Source organism: Anoplophora glabripennis, unplaced genomic scaffold, assembly GCF_000390285.2.
Source record: "Anoplophora glabripennis isolate ALB-LARVAE unplaced genomic scaffold, Agla_2.0 scaffold33, whole genome shotgun sequence".
In the NCBI taxonomy this organism is placed as follows: Eukaryota; Metazoa; Arthropoda; class Insecta; order Coleoptera; family Cerambycidae; genus Anoplophora; species Anoplophora glabripennis.
This window is the reverse complement of record NW_019416463.1, coordinates 1,569,762-1,583,019: the sequence shown is the minus strand read 5'-3', so window position 1 is coordinate 1,583,019 and position 13,258 is coordinate 1,569,762. Positions and strand designations below refer to the sequence as shown.

The 13,258-nt window shown below is 32.2% G+C and overlaps 1 protein-coding gene across 1 annotated transcript in view; it reads left to right on the top strand.

Annotated features, from left to right (window-relative positions):
• The first annotated feature begins 1,755 nt into the window (after nt 1-1,755).
• LOC108912678 (tetratricopeptide repeat protein 39C-like) overlaps nt 1,756-13,258 on the top strand; it is a 26,207-nt gene continuing 14,704 nt past the window's right edge. Inside the window, exons 1-4 of the mRNA XM_023454614.1 lie at nt 1,756-1,956; nt 4,348-4,690; nt 12,319-12,697; nt 12,757-12,966. Of these exons, the coding sequence (XP_023310382.1) occupies nt 1,756-1,956; nt 4,348-4,690; nt 12,319-12,697; nt 12,757-12,966 (1,133 nt within the window). The remainder of the gene's footprint in view (nt 1,957-4,347; nt 4,691-12,318; nt 12,698-12,756; nt 12,967-13,258) is intronic.

Here is a 13,258-nt window from a genome sequence, read left to right as displayed (position 1 = left end):
ATTTGTCGTAAAATCGTTAAAAACTCATAGGCAATCATCATTCAGGCAATGCTTAATATCATTTTCTAATATTTTTAAAATAGAAATTTTTTATGATTTTTTGGGTAAACTATAAAATAGTGTGTATACATACCTGTCTTACGTCCATGTTAAAAAATTATATTTTTTTTAGATTTGTGGCATTTAGTATACTAAAACAAATAACATGTATTACTAAATTTTTAGTTTAAATCTATTATTCCAAATACACGTAATACTGCATCAACTTTTTATCAAATTTACGAGTATGAGCTAATATTATTTTTCTTTGCAGGAGGTATAAGGTCATCGCATAAAATACAGGTCATAGAAAAAAGGTCAAGACCTCACACACTCTTTCTCTAAATATAAAGAAACAGTATTTTTTTAAAAACTAAATCATTGGTACATCATCTAAGTATCTGTTGTAATACTTACCATAAGTATGAAAATATCTACATTCCTGATTAAGATGTTTTGCAAACAGCTGAGTAAAGAACCAAAAATAACACTACAATAACAAATTCCTTTAAAATCGATTAATCAATATATTTTCACATATGTATTTTGTTTTTTTTTGTTATTTCAGGCCAATATAGCCATTGGAAATGAGTTACAAAATTCTACGTCATAAATATTGCATTTCGCAACAATTGGGTTTTGTGATAGCTTCACAACATTCATTGAACTTATAATCAAACAGGCAACAATTGGGGGTCGGTTCTCTACCTATTTCTGATAATTGCGTGTAAAAATTTAAACGTACAAAAAAGTTATAGAAGAATATTCACAATGGGTTGTAGTAAAATGAACGCCCTGAGTGATTTAACCTAATAGGAACATAATCACTGCATACTTCATGAAGAGAAACTAAGCAGCAGCAAATTTTGCTCAGTTCGGTTAACTATGGGTTCTGAGTTAAAGAGAAAATAAGAAATAAAAAAATAAACTAACACCCTTTAACTTTTTTGCGTAATTTTTTTGTTAAAACAAGTTTGGTTAAGTCGACACCATTTGGGTTCTAGATTATACTCTTGAGGTATGTAATATTTGCTAGGTGGCACCCAGTATATATGCAAATGCAAAGCTCAGACTTTCTAAAATGCTTAATTCAATAAAGTTTTACTACAGTATTAACAAAAACAAACTTAAACGCTGTTCGGAGATCAAAGATTTAATAACCTTAAGGGAGTGGTACATTTGACACTAATTTAATATAATGCGTAACTTTAGATATTTTTGTATTTTTTCTTTGTAATCCAAGTTTTTTATTGTGTTTTTCCACCTTCAATTATAAATTTTACTGTAACTGGATGAAAACCTGTTGGAAATCAATGTAATTAATTATTTTTATTAAACAATGCGTCACCCAACTGTACCCTGAAATTCATTTATCGTCATTACGTTCTCAGTAAAACAAATTTTCGAGGGGTATTTTTAGAACAACCCACGTATATGCATCCCCTACTGAGAAGGTGCAAATCAATACGCTACATAACGCAACCGCGGCAAATATTTGACAACCCTGTCAAACACAGTCCCTTTTTAAAACACAAGCAAATTCCAGTGAAACCACACCATCCTTAGTGAGCTCGGCCCTCAACTATTAGTTACAATCTAAAAAAAGTCCGTAAACAAAGTGCAAAAGATGGTACTATCAAGAAAACTATTCAATTTGAAATCGCACATTAGTGAACATATGACAAAGATGTAATTTAAAAAATCATATTTTTTGAAATGGCAAGTTGTAATGATAACGTACCTGAAAATAGCGGCCCATCGGAAACTGACAACAAAAATAAAGTGCCTGAATGGATTTTAGCTAAACAAGGGATTAATCTAATTATAAATAATAATAGCACAGATGCGAAAAATCTATTTTTGCAGTATCCGGACAGTTTAGTTATGTTTGCGGGATATTCCTTCGCAATGTTTATGGTAAGTGGATACAAATATTATGAGCAATTTTATCTGCTGTACTTTTTAATTATTTTTTAATTAAGATGTGGTAGACTTTGTTTAACAATTGTGAATCAGGATATGAAGCTTTATAAATTTAGCCTGTTCTAAATATGTATTTTTTTTGTGTAACTTTTAAGATAACTGCAGTTTTATTCACTCAAATTTTGAAAAGAGGATTTTATCAATAATAAAAGTTGTTGACTGTACAGGGTGTTAATAATATATTGCGCTAAACTTTAATTATGAATAATTTCGCTAATCTATTCTATCTAGTTTCTATTAAAATGTGTCGGGAAATGCTTCGTTTTCGAAAGATTTAAAAACTAATAAATTTCGTGAATTTATCATAATGCATAAGGAGGATTTAATTTTAAAATTAAATTACCTGTACTAGAATCTTTCTGTGTAATATTACGAATAATATGTTCTTTAGCGAAATGTAAATAAAAATTTTTAACGGAACAAAACTATCGCGGGGAGTTTACCGATTACTGTTTTCTTGACACAAGAAATGCAATAAATACTGCTCCTTAACCCACATCCAAAAAAACTTCCGCCTAACCTCTAACAACTGATTTAATCCACGGAAATTGTGTAAGGTTTTAGAATTAACACGTATTATATACACAGCAGTTATATGTAAATAATAATTAAATTAAACTAACCACAATGCGTACATCTATTTGTTAAAATTAGAGACTTAATACCACAAGTAGTGACGCCACAAAACAAAAGAGCATCAGATTTGAGGCCTTGTTTAATAGGTATGTGGTAATGGTTACGGTCAATTTTTTTCTGAAATTTCCTTTTTGTAAACGATAATTTTGAGAAGCTATAGAACACTTCATCTGTCAGTTCATCAAAAAATATTTTCTGGGATTGCTACCCAGTTAGCCGATCACTTCCTACATCGCAGTGACCGTTGTAGTGTATTAATAAGTGATTTTCCTTGTTCACTGCATGGTATGTCCGACTGTTATCCTTGAAAATAAAAATTTGCCGTATGTCAAATGAGATATGTCAAAAGATAAAATTGTAAATTACGCAATTGCTGCGTTCGAGTTTACCAAAATGGTATTTGTAGTAACAGCAAACACGGCCATAAAATTAGCTGGCGAAGGGAAGAAAGAGATTATCAAGCAATACACGGAGTACAATCAGAAGGCAGGTCGTCTCAAATCCCAGTCCATAGCGGCAAAAAGTCAAGTACCTCCAAGCAAGCCAGCTAAAAAGGCAGATCAACTTTTGGGTATTTCCAAGATACTTCCGCCAAAAAGTACTCCAGATCCCAAGAAAAAGTGATCAGTGATATGTTTTTAGTTAATGTAACTTAGACATTGAAATAAATTTTTATGTAGTAATTCGTGTGTTATACAATGAAACATCATTGAGGGTAATGTTAATAAGAAAATTAACTACAGTATTTGAACGAGCGTTTTAGAGTATATTGAAAATAAATCACTAAAATTATTTTTTCATACATACATATCGTATATTGTACAAAAAAAACACTAGATATTAATACCAAAAGCATTGAGTTTGAATTGCTTTCAGTGTCAAAATCTGTTGAATAATTAAAAATAGTATCAGTAATTATTTCTTTCTACAACTCATAGATAAATGGAAGCGAAGTATACCTATTAATTATAAAAAAAAGATTATCTTTATCATCAAGGATCTGTATAACGAACACAAAAAATACCTACAAGAACTAATTGAAGACTTCTGCGTTTGAAAAAATTAATTCTTCCTGTTTTCATTTGGACTATATGACGATAAACCTACACTATAAATACTAGCTGACTCATGAAAGGTCAGAGATAAATAATAATTTGGCACTTCGCCAAAACATGGACAGTAGGTCCGCATTTTATGCGGTTCGATATCCTTGAATCTTCTGGGAATAGCGTGAAGAGTGAAATATCGACATCGTATGATAAAATTTGCTGCAGGGAGAAATTTACTTACGAGTAGTACACTCACACTACTAAAGTAAATAAAAAGATTTTCGCTAAATTGACCAGATTCAGCGGATCTACGTCCTTCTTTTTGGAATCACGACCTCAAAAAGGATATTTATTAGTTTCATTGATGTCAGGATTACATGTTAATTTTATATTGTAGCAAACTTAAGTTCATTCTCTTATAATGGGTGATCCACGTGACCTCAGGTGATTCCGAATAGTGTTTACATTAGTTTTTCAAGTGTCAAAAATGGCTTACGTGTATAGCAACTCGGAATTGATGGAAATCGTTAAAACGTCAACAAGGCTAAACCGATGACGTGGCAACCTGCCCAAAAATTGTTAAACCAGATCGTCTCTTATTTCCAATACACGTCAACATAAATAATTTGTTTTCTTTTAGGATGCGTTGATGAGCTTCGAAGAAGACAAACTTAATCTAGCCATTTCAACCCTAAAGGACGTGGAGAAGAGATGCGTGGCAGAGACAGGTTGGCTCAGGCAGATGATACCAAGAGTTTTTGGTAGAAGTGAACCTCCCAAGCCGCTTGCCGAGCAATTGGAAACCCAGATCATCCTAGCGGACTCCCAAGTATGCATAGGAATACTGACGTTTCTGCAGCAGGACTTTTCAGGATATTTCAAGGCGGGATGGGTACTGAGGAAAGCCTGGAAGGTGTATCAGAAGGTTTATAAGGAAATTCTGGCGTTGTATACGGAGCATATTGGAGAGCTTCATCTACCAGGTAATATGAGGGAAATGGTTTACATGCAAAGAAATTCTACATTGCAGTATAAACTAATGCAAAAAAAAATAAAGGGTCAAGATTTTCCGAAAATTTTCCATAATTTTTGACAGACTGTATTTAGGTGAAAAATGGTCGTATCGGGAATTTAAAATAAGCGTTTTGAAGCTCTAACATTGTAGTTTTCAGATCTTTCGGTCGAAATTTTTTAGTAGCTACGGTTATCATGCAATTCTAAGAAATAGCTCGACAAACAATTTTGCACATTTTTTTTTCACGGAGTTGGAAAAATACTGTACTGTACGACCATATTTGTCGGCACGATATCGATGATTGAAGACAAAAGAATCCTTTTCCATTAAAAGTCCGATATTTCGAGGAAAAATTGTCGTATTAAAATTAAAAAAAAAGGAAATTGAAGCTGAATAGACAAGCTATCTGGTCCATGCAATGGTTTAGCTGAAAAAAAATTTTCCCAGTCCGTAAACTTGATCGATGATAACCGTAACTAAAAAATTTCGACCGAAAAATCTAAAAACTAGAATCTTAGAGCTTCAAAATGTTTTTTTTAATTTCCAATACGACCATTTTTCACCTAAATACAGTCTGTCAAAAATCACGGAAAAATTTCGGAAACTCTTCTGACCCTTTAATTGTTTGCATTAGTTTTGTATAACATTGATTGTAATTGATATATCCTCATATAAAAACACTTAAATTATTAAATTAAAATGATCTTTATGTAACTTCCATGTCCTATAAATGGTCTTTGTGGATTACAATGGTAGTCAAAGATTTCGAATTTGTGTACAATATGTAGAATGTGAGAAACTTTAAAATATTTAATTGAAACTCAAAATGCAGTTACAATCGCAGATTCAAGATACCAATTTGTTTCATGAGCTCAAATGCCACAATACTATTTTACTAATGCGTTACAAAGGAATTTATGCTGATGCTGAAAATATATTACTGAAAGAATCTATGGCAGGCTGCTAGCAATTGAAGTTTTTGTCTACAATGATATTAATATCATTACTTAAGTAACAAATGACGAAGGATATGGTGATAAAATAGTATAACATCAAATGAGTTATATCAAAAGAAAGATTGAAATTATAAGTTTACGACAAGCATGATTTTTTTAAAAAGTAAAGTCCAGGTAGTCTGTTATTTTTCAATAATCATCCTATTCTGAGACGCATTACACGACTACTGTTGTTATAATAGTGAATAAAATATCTAAAATGTTTGGGCCTCTGGCTCGAAGGATGTACATTGACCGAAGGCATTGTTATCCTATAACACCCGTGCCGCCTTTAATGAAATCTGTTATTTTAAGCGATAATTTTGTTACATCTAGCTGGTGTGATATTTGTTTGATATTTAATCTGAGTTGATAACGTGTGTTGAAAATTTTATTATTTAATTTAGTGAATTGGTTTATTTCCATGGTTATACGTTTTTAACTTATGACATTATAAACAGGGTGTTGTGGAAATAAGTGGAAAACATTTAGAGGGTGATAAAACATAAAAAATAAGATCATGCACTTAGGTATTGTCTTTTGATTTTGAGATTCAGGGCATCAAAAATAATAAGAGTATAATTTTAGCTAGGTATATATTTTTCAAGAAGCTTTGTACTCGAATTTCATTGGGAATGTTATTAGTTTGACATTTTATGGCGTAACTATTTTAAAGTTAAGTTTTTTATAGTATATATCTTGTATTTAGAATATAAAATTTCATAAAGCAATACAAGTAACATTTATTGACGTCAATACAGGATTTAATGTCAAACTAATGTCATACCTGCTGCTTATGTAAAAAAATCGAATTAAATAGCAGACTGGAGCGTTGCGCTATGAAAATAACATCACGCTCTTCTACTATCTGGCACTTTCCGTGCACCTAAACCACTACACTATAGGTCCCATAGCGAGCGCGCGTGATAGAAATATATTTGCGCGTTTACCGGTCTATGAATAAATATCATATTGTTAGAATATGACAGAAGACCAAAAAAATTAAACCAACAAAGAATATTAGAAGGACATCGCTATATATTTTTTTATAAAATAAATATCTACAGTTGATGCGAATTATATAATTATATCATTTTTAAACTAATGAGAAGAATTGTCCATTTTTTATTGCTCTCGTCGAGATAAGGCATAATTTATTATGTTATTCAAACCACCAAATCATTAAATTTGCAAAAAATTATAGCGTATCTCAGCTAAGGACGTTAATGTTATCAGCAGTTGCGTATTTAGAACGCCTCTACGATAAATATTTGTGAGGTAATGCGACTTACCACACTGCTACTTACATGAAAAAGATCCTGTTATATGTTGGACAAAATTATCTACAATCACAAAATTCTAGATAATTTTGTTTTATACACGATATAATTTACTACATAGTGTATAGAAATTAAAATATTTTTAGAAAAACCAGCTTAATACGTTCCGTATGTCTTTTGTCTTAATTTTTTAAATATACATTTAGCATGAAAATACAGGGTGTTCAATAAGTATCTGCTTAACTATCGGGAGCATATAGAGGTAAAAAAACATTACCTCTCGCTATAATTTTTTTGTTTAAAAAATATGATCTTTATATTTTAAAAAATGAAAGGTTTTTATTTTTTTACAAATTAGTTCATGTATTATTTAATGTAATTTAATTTTGTCAATTCCAAAAATTTTTGAAAGGGCTGGGCTTAAAGATTGTTGTTGTAGTTTTCTAGAATTTACAGTTGTTGAATAAATAGGTTTGGATGATTCCACATAAAAAAGAGGTCCGCCCCGCTCTGCCTGTCGCTAATTAAATGCTTTTGATATTTTTTTAATTACATTCATGAAATGTGCAAAAAATTAAATTCAATTTGTTGCTGCACTTCTACTAATTTATATGGAACACCGTTCATTTTATCGAAATATATACAAGGAGCCCCTTTTTTAAAGGATATTTAAAAAATAATCTTTTCGGTTCGATAGTATGACATCCTGTCAACATTTTGAAAATATGTGTTGGGGCCAGTCCATTTCTGGACACCAAATCATGGACATTTATCTGTAATGTACTACTACAAAATTTCGTCAAAATAAACAAGGTGGTGTTTAAGTTAAAACCTAAACCGTAAATCTTTAGGTACCCCTTTGAAGCCCGATATCTCTGTTAGGAGGAACATTAGGAAAAAAATAAGAAATAGTAGTATTATTTTCACGGGAAATGTACAGGGTGATTCACAACTTATCCAAACAAATTTGGGACTAGATACACAATGAAAAATTGAGTTTTAATATCGTAAAAAAAAAATTGTAAAATCCTTACAATTTTCGAGAAAAAAAAATTGAAGTTGTAGTATTTGCTACCAGTACATGGCTGGACAACTGTAATCTCTAGTAGAGTCATTCGAATTGTGCGAATAACGCAATGCGCATGGAGAGCCACGTGGCCCCAGCGACTCCAAATTCTGAAATCCGATTTTACAATTAGTATTCACGTCGTTGCGATAGCGTTTACAATAGTTCTTTAGTAGTTAGTGTCAAAAATGGCTTACGTGCAACTCGAAGTTGATGGATATCCTTTTAATTAATGGTGAAGCAAGACAACATTTTTGTTATGGTGAAATTTTGAATAATTGTTGTAATATCAGATATGTCAAATTATTTTATTAATTAAAACCACAAAAATGAATTTTATTAATTAATAGCGATAAAAGCAGTTGAATTTGCGGATATAAAATAGGGGTTGCTAAAAATCTATTTATTTCTTTCCTTGGGAAATTCTTTCAAGTTTTTGTCCGTTAATTTATTATTACAATTTGCCACCGTGCCGGTCGCCTTGTGCAAGGTCTGGTTTTACAGTGGAGCAGTTTCCAGTGCCGTGCAGAAGTGTATATTTAAATCATTTTCGATCTACCCTTTTTGATTTTTTTTTACAAAATTGTATTTGTAAGAGTCCTCTGTACATCCAAAAAGTCATCCAGCATAATTGAAATTTCGCCCTGTCTGGTAAATCAAAGAAACTATGAGCAAATTAAACTGTAGACTCATCTTCTCTGAAGAATTTGTTTCTTGATTCACGTCGTTATCTCTATGATTGATTGAAATACAATACAATTAAGTGGAAGCACGTTAATTTATTGTAAAAATTTAAAATTTTATATATAACGGAGATAACACTGAAAAAAATAACTGTTTTACGAGAATAATCACTACGATAAAAGAATTTTATTCTTAAATTCCTGTTGAGGACACTGTGATGATAAGTCAAATATTTCAAAAAACCAAAACATTCATGTATAGTAATATAATATCAAAGTACATTTGAGAGAGGTTAAAAGGGTAGGTGAATGACTGCCTCTTAATATGTCTAGTAGGCGTTATCAAATTTTTTATGGGAAAAACAGAGATACGTAATGACACCATACGTTTCATATTAAGCATGATATGGGTTCTACGTCTGAGTCTGTTAAATTATGTGTTTAGTGATTAGTCATATGTAGGTGGATATTATGGGGAATTTATTTCCTGTTTAATATTTTTTATTTTGTTTTTGTAAAAGGTTTTATACCAAAATTGAAAAAAAATATATACTAAAAAGTATTCAAAATACACAAGTTTAGTTTAGTTTATTTACTTTATTGGTGCACGATGAAAAAATGTTTTAATCAACAGAATCTCCTTTTGCTGAACCATATGACTAAAGACTTTCTTTATGAATAAAATTCGGGTACCATTTAATATTATTGATTTAACAGGTCTCTAAATCGGAAACTATCGGAAATTAAGCCATTTACAAGATCCGACAATTTTCACTTAATAATAAACTTCGTTTTTTCACGATAACTTTTTTAATTTTTAATATTTTTCATCGCTCCAAAAAGCAATTTGCAGGGAATTGCAAGAGCTACAAATCAACCTTTATAGTTGAAGGGTCTTGAAATCTTCGTTTTCGAGATTTTTAGGATTTAAGGGTTCAAAGAAGGACCACCTTCTTTTTTACACGCAAATGCAAACTAAAAAACGTAATATCTCAGTTAATTTTTGCTCCACAGAAAAATTGAAAGAGAGCAAAAATATTATAAAAAAATGACTTTTAATTTTGAACTCCTGCATTTTTCACGTATTTTGTTTGGTATTTGAGTTATTTCGAAAATAAGGAAATTTTTTTAAAAATTAAAAAAAAAATCTCATTATTTCAAACTTTTTTTAAATTTAGGCATTCTAAAGCGGTCAAACTTGCAGAGCCTATTATTAGTACCTAAATAAAGTCAAATGTGCATAGATTACGCTTAGTTTCTATTTTTATGGTTCAGCCATTGAGTTTATTTCTCCGAAAAAATGAGATGTCCATTTTATTTTAAAAAAAGGTTCTATTCATTTTCTTTGAAAAATTAGTTCTTTCGCCATTATTTTACGGTAAAAGGTTCGATTTTACTTTCCGAAAAATAAACAATCGCCTTTAGAGAGTGATAACTCGGTTATTATTACATCTAAGGTAATCAACAAAAAATAAATCGATTCGTTATTTCAAAAGCTTTATTTTTACTTTATTTTTCGAAAAAAAGCAAGGTTTTCGAGTTATTTATCAAAAATGGTTGAAAAATATTTACTTTTTAGATGAAAAATTAACATTTTCAATCGCTAATAACTCGGAAAATATAAATTTTTGGTAAAAACGTTATAGAGCACTCTGCTTAGAATTCATCCCTCTATTGATTTTTGCGATTAAAATGGGTGCCTTCATTGTCACCACAGAGAAGGGGTGGCATTCACCCCCAGGGTGAAAGCACACATCGACACTATGTAACTTTTGTTTCTTGAGCTATTTTCAACTTACTGTTAAAATTTCACGTAAATCGGTGCACGTGTCACGAATTCGGACCTAAAAACCGTCATACAGGGTGATTCATTAACAATGGGAAAGTCGAAAGCTGAAGATACTACACGTAAAATGGTGACCATTGGCGCAAACATACCTTATCCGAAAGTTAATAGTTTCGGAAATACAGGGTGTTGAATGTTAAAATTTTAAATCGTTTATTTGCGATTATTCTGAAAATAGGTAGGTTAGGAACTTGAAAATTTGTGAAACTATATTTTTCTAGGCGACGAATAAGATGCGTGTTGTAGTTTCAGCATTGCTCATAGAGAGCGCCACTTACGACCAATTTTACCGAAAATTTAGTTAATAACTTTTTACCCTGTATATTTAACATCAAACTTGATTCAAAACCTGAAAGAACAATCATTTTTCTATTAATTATGTACTCTTGTTTCATTTCGGTATCTCGATCCGTTTTAAAGAAAAATCGATTTAACTTACACTATGTTTTGATAATATGAGAAATTAAAAGCGAAACAAACCAAGTGTTTCTTCGTGTTATTACAACAATTAACAATAAAACAAATAAAATACGTAATTATGATTTAAAGTAATTGTTCGAAGAATCCACCGTTGACACTGATACACTTTACACGTTTTCTGAGAGATCTTCGAGTTTGAAACAACATATTGGGATTGCGTCTGACTTCGTTGGCAGCGATTTGTATTCTTTGCCACAACTCTTCACACGAGCCAATAGATTCTTTGTAAACTATATCTTTCATTCGAGACCAAATAGAAAAATCAAGAGGATTGAAGTCCGGACTTCTGGATGGCCAAGCAAAAATGCTTACATGGCCAATCCAGCGATTTGGAAAAACTGCATCTAAATATGCACGCACTGGCCAAGAAAAATGCGGTGGAGCTCCGTCGTGCATGAACCACATGTCTCTTCTTAAATAAAGTGGAACTTCTTCAAGCCGTGGAAGCATTTTTACTTGGCCACCCAGAAGTCCGGACTTCAATCCTCTTCATTTTTCTATTTGGAAGAATCTATTGGTTTGTGTGAAGAGTTGTGGCAAAGAATACAAATCGCTGCCAACGAAGTCAAACGCAATCCCAATATGTTGTTTCAAACTCGAAGATCTCTCAGAAAACGTTGTCTAAAGTGTGTAAATGTCTACGGTGGATTCTTCGAACACTGACTTTAAATCATATTACGAATTTCATTTGTTTTATTGTTAAATGTTGTAATAAAACGAAGAAACACTTGGTTTGTTTCGCTTTTAATTTCTCGTATTATTAAAACGTAGTGTTCGTTAAATCGATTTTTCTCGAAAACGGATCGAGATACCGAAATGAAATAAGAATACACAAATTAATGGAAAAATAATTGCTCTTTCAGGTTTTGAATCAAGTTTCATGTTAGACATACAGGGTAAAAAGTTATTAACTAAATTTTAGGTAAAATTGGTCGTAAGTGACGCCCTCTACGAGCTATGCTGAAATTACAACACGCATCTTATTCGTCGCGCAAAAAAATATAGTTTCACAACTTTTCAAGTTCCTAACCTACTAATTTTCATAATAATCGCAAAAAAATAATTTAAAATTTTAACTTTCAACACCCTGTATTTCCGAAACTATCAACTTTCGGATAAGGCATGTTTGCGCCATTTCACGTGTAGTATCTTCAGCTTCCGATTTTCCCATTGTTAATGAATCATCCTGTATACTGAGCTACTATTATTTATCGAGGTATTGAAAATATAGTCCAATGTGTTTTAGATCCATCGAATATTACTGAGGCCTCTTCGTCATCTCTAACGCAAAGCCTGAGTGAAATCGCCGCGGCATGGGACATCCCCGAGTCACCCCCCGCCAACGGGTACATCCCCTTCTCCACAATCCCCCACTCCAAATCCGCTATTCTACACAAAACTCCCAACGGCACCTGCCTCAACCCCTCCAAAGGCTCCACATTCGAAGAGCAGGCGGTAAATAATCGTCATCTATCATTTATCAAAAAATCAACGTCTACCAACAGTGGCCTAACCTCTTACTCCACGAACGGAAGCCTTTGGAGTTCCAAACTTAATCCATTCCAAAATTCTCTTTCCTTACACAGTTTTCCTTCACTGAACATATTCCCTTCACAAGGCAATATGTAAGTAAACCGGTGCTTCGCTTTATTTTGAAAATTAACTATACCTCTCTGTTCCAAAGACAGGATCGCCAAATAGAGAGAAAGGTCATAGAGAGGCTGATGGCAGCCGTTTCCTTTGGCTTTGGGCTGTTCCAACTTGGAATTTCTCTCCTGCCACCTTCCCTGCTCAGGTTGACCAACATTTTGGGATTTGCGGCCAATAAACAGAACGGAATAGCGTGTTTGATGTACGCTAGGTTAGGAGTTGACATGAGGACGCCGTTAGCCACGTAAGATAATAAATAGTCCATTGAAATGAAGGCTGAACCTCCATTTTTTCCTCTGTCGATCAAACCTGGGCGCAAATATGTTTTTGACCCTCAGGAATCCGAATCCGCAAAAATTTTTGACCTAGGTGGTCAGGAAAGGGGTCAAAAGGTCAAAAAACCGTAAAAAATAAGGTTTTTCGCAAATATCTCGTAAACTACGGCAAGTAGCAAAAAAATAATTGCACCATCGTGTTCCCAGGGAAATTTTACATCGATAAAAATACACAGAATAATAAAATTAAATAAATTTATG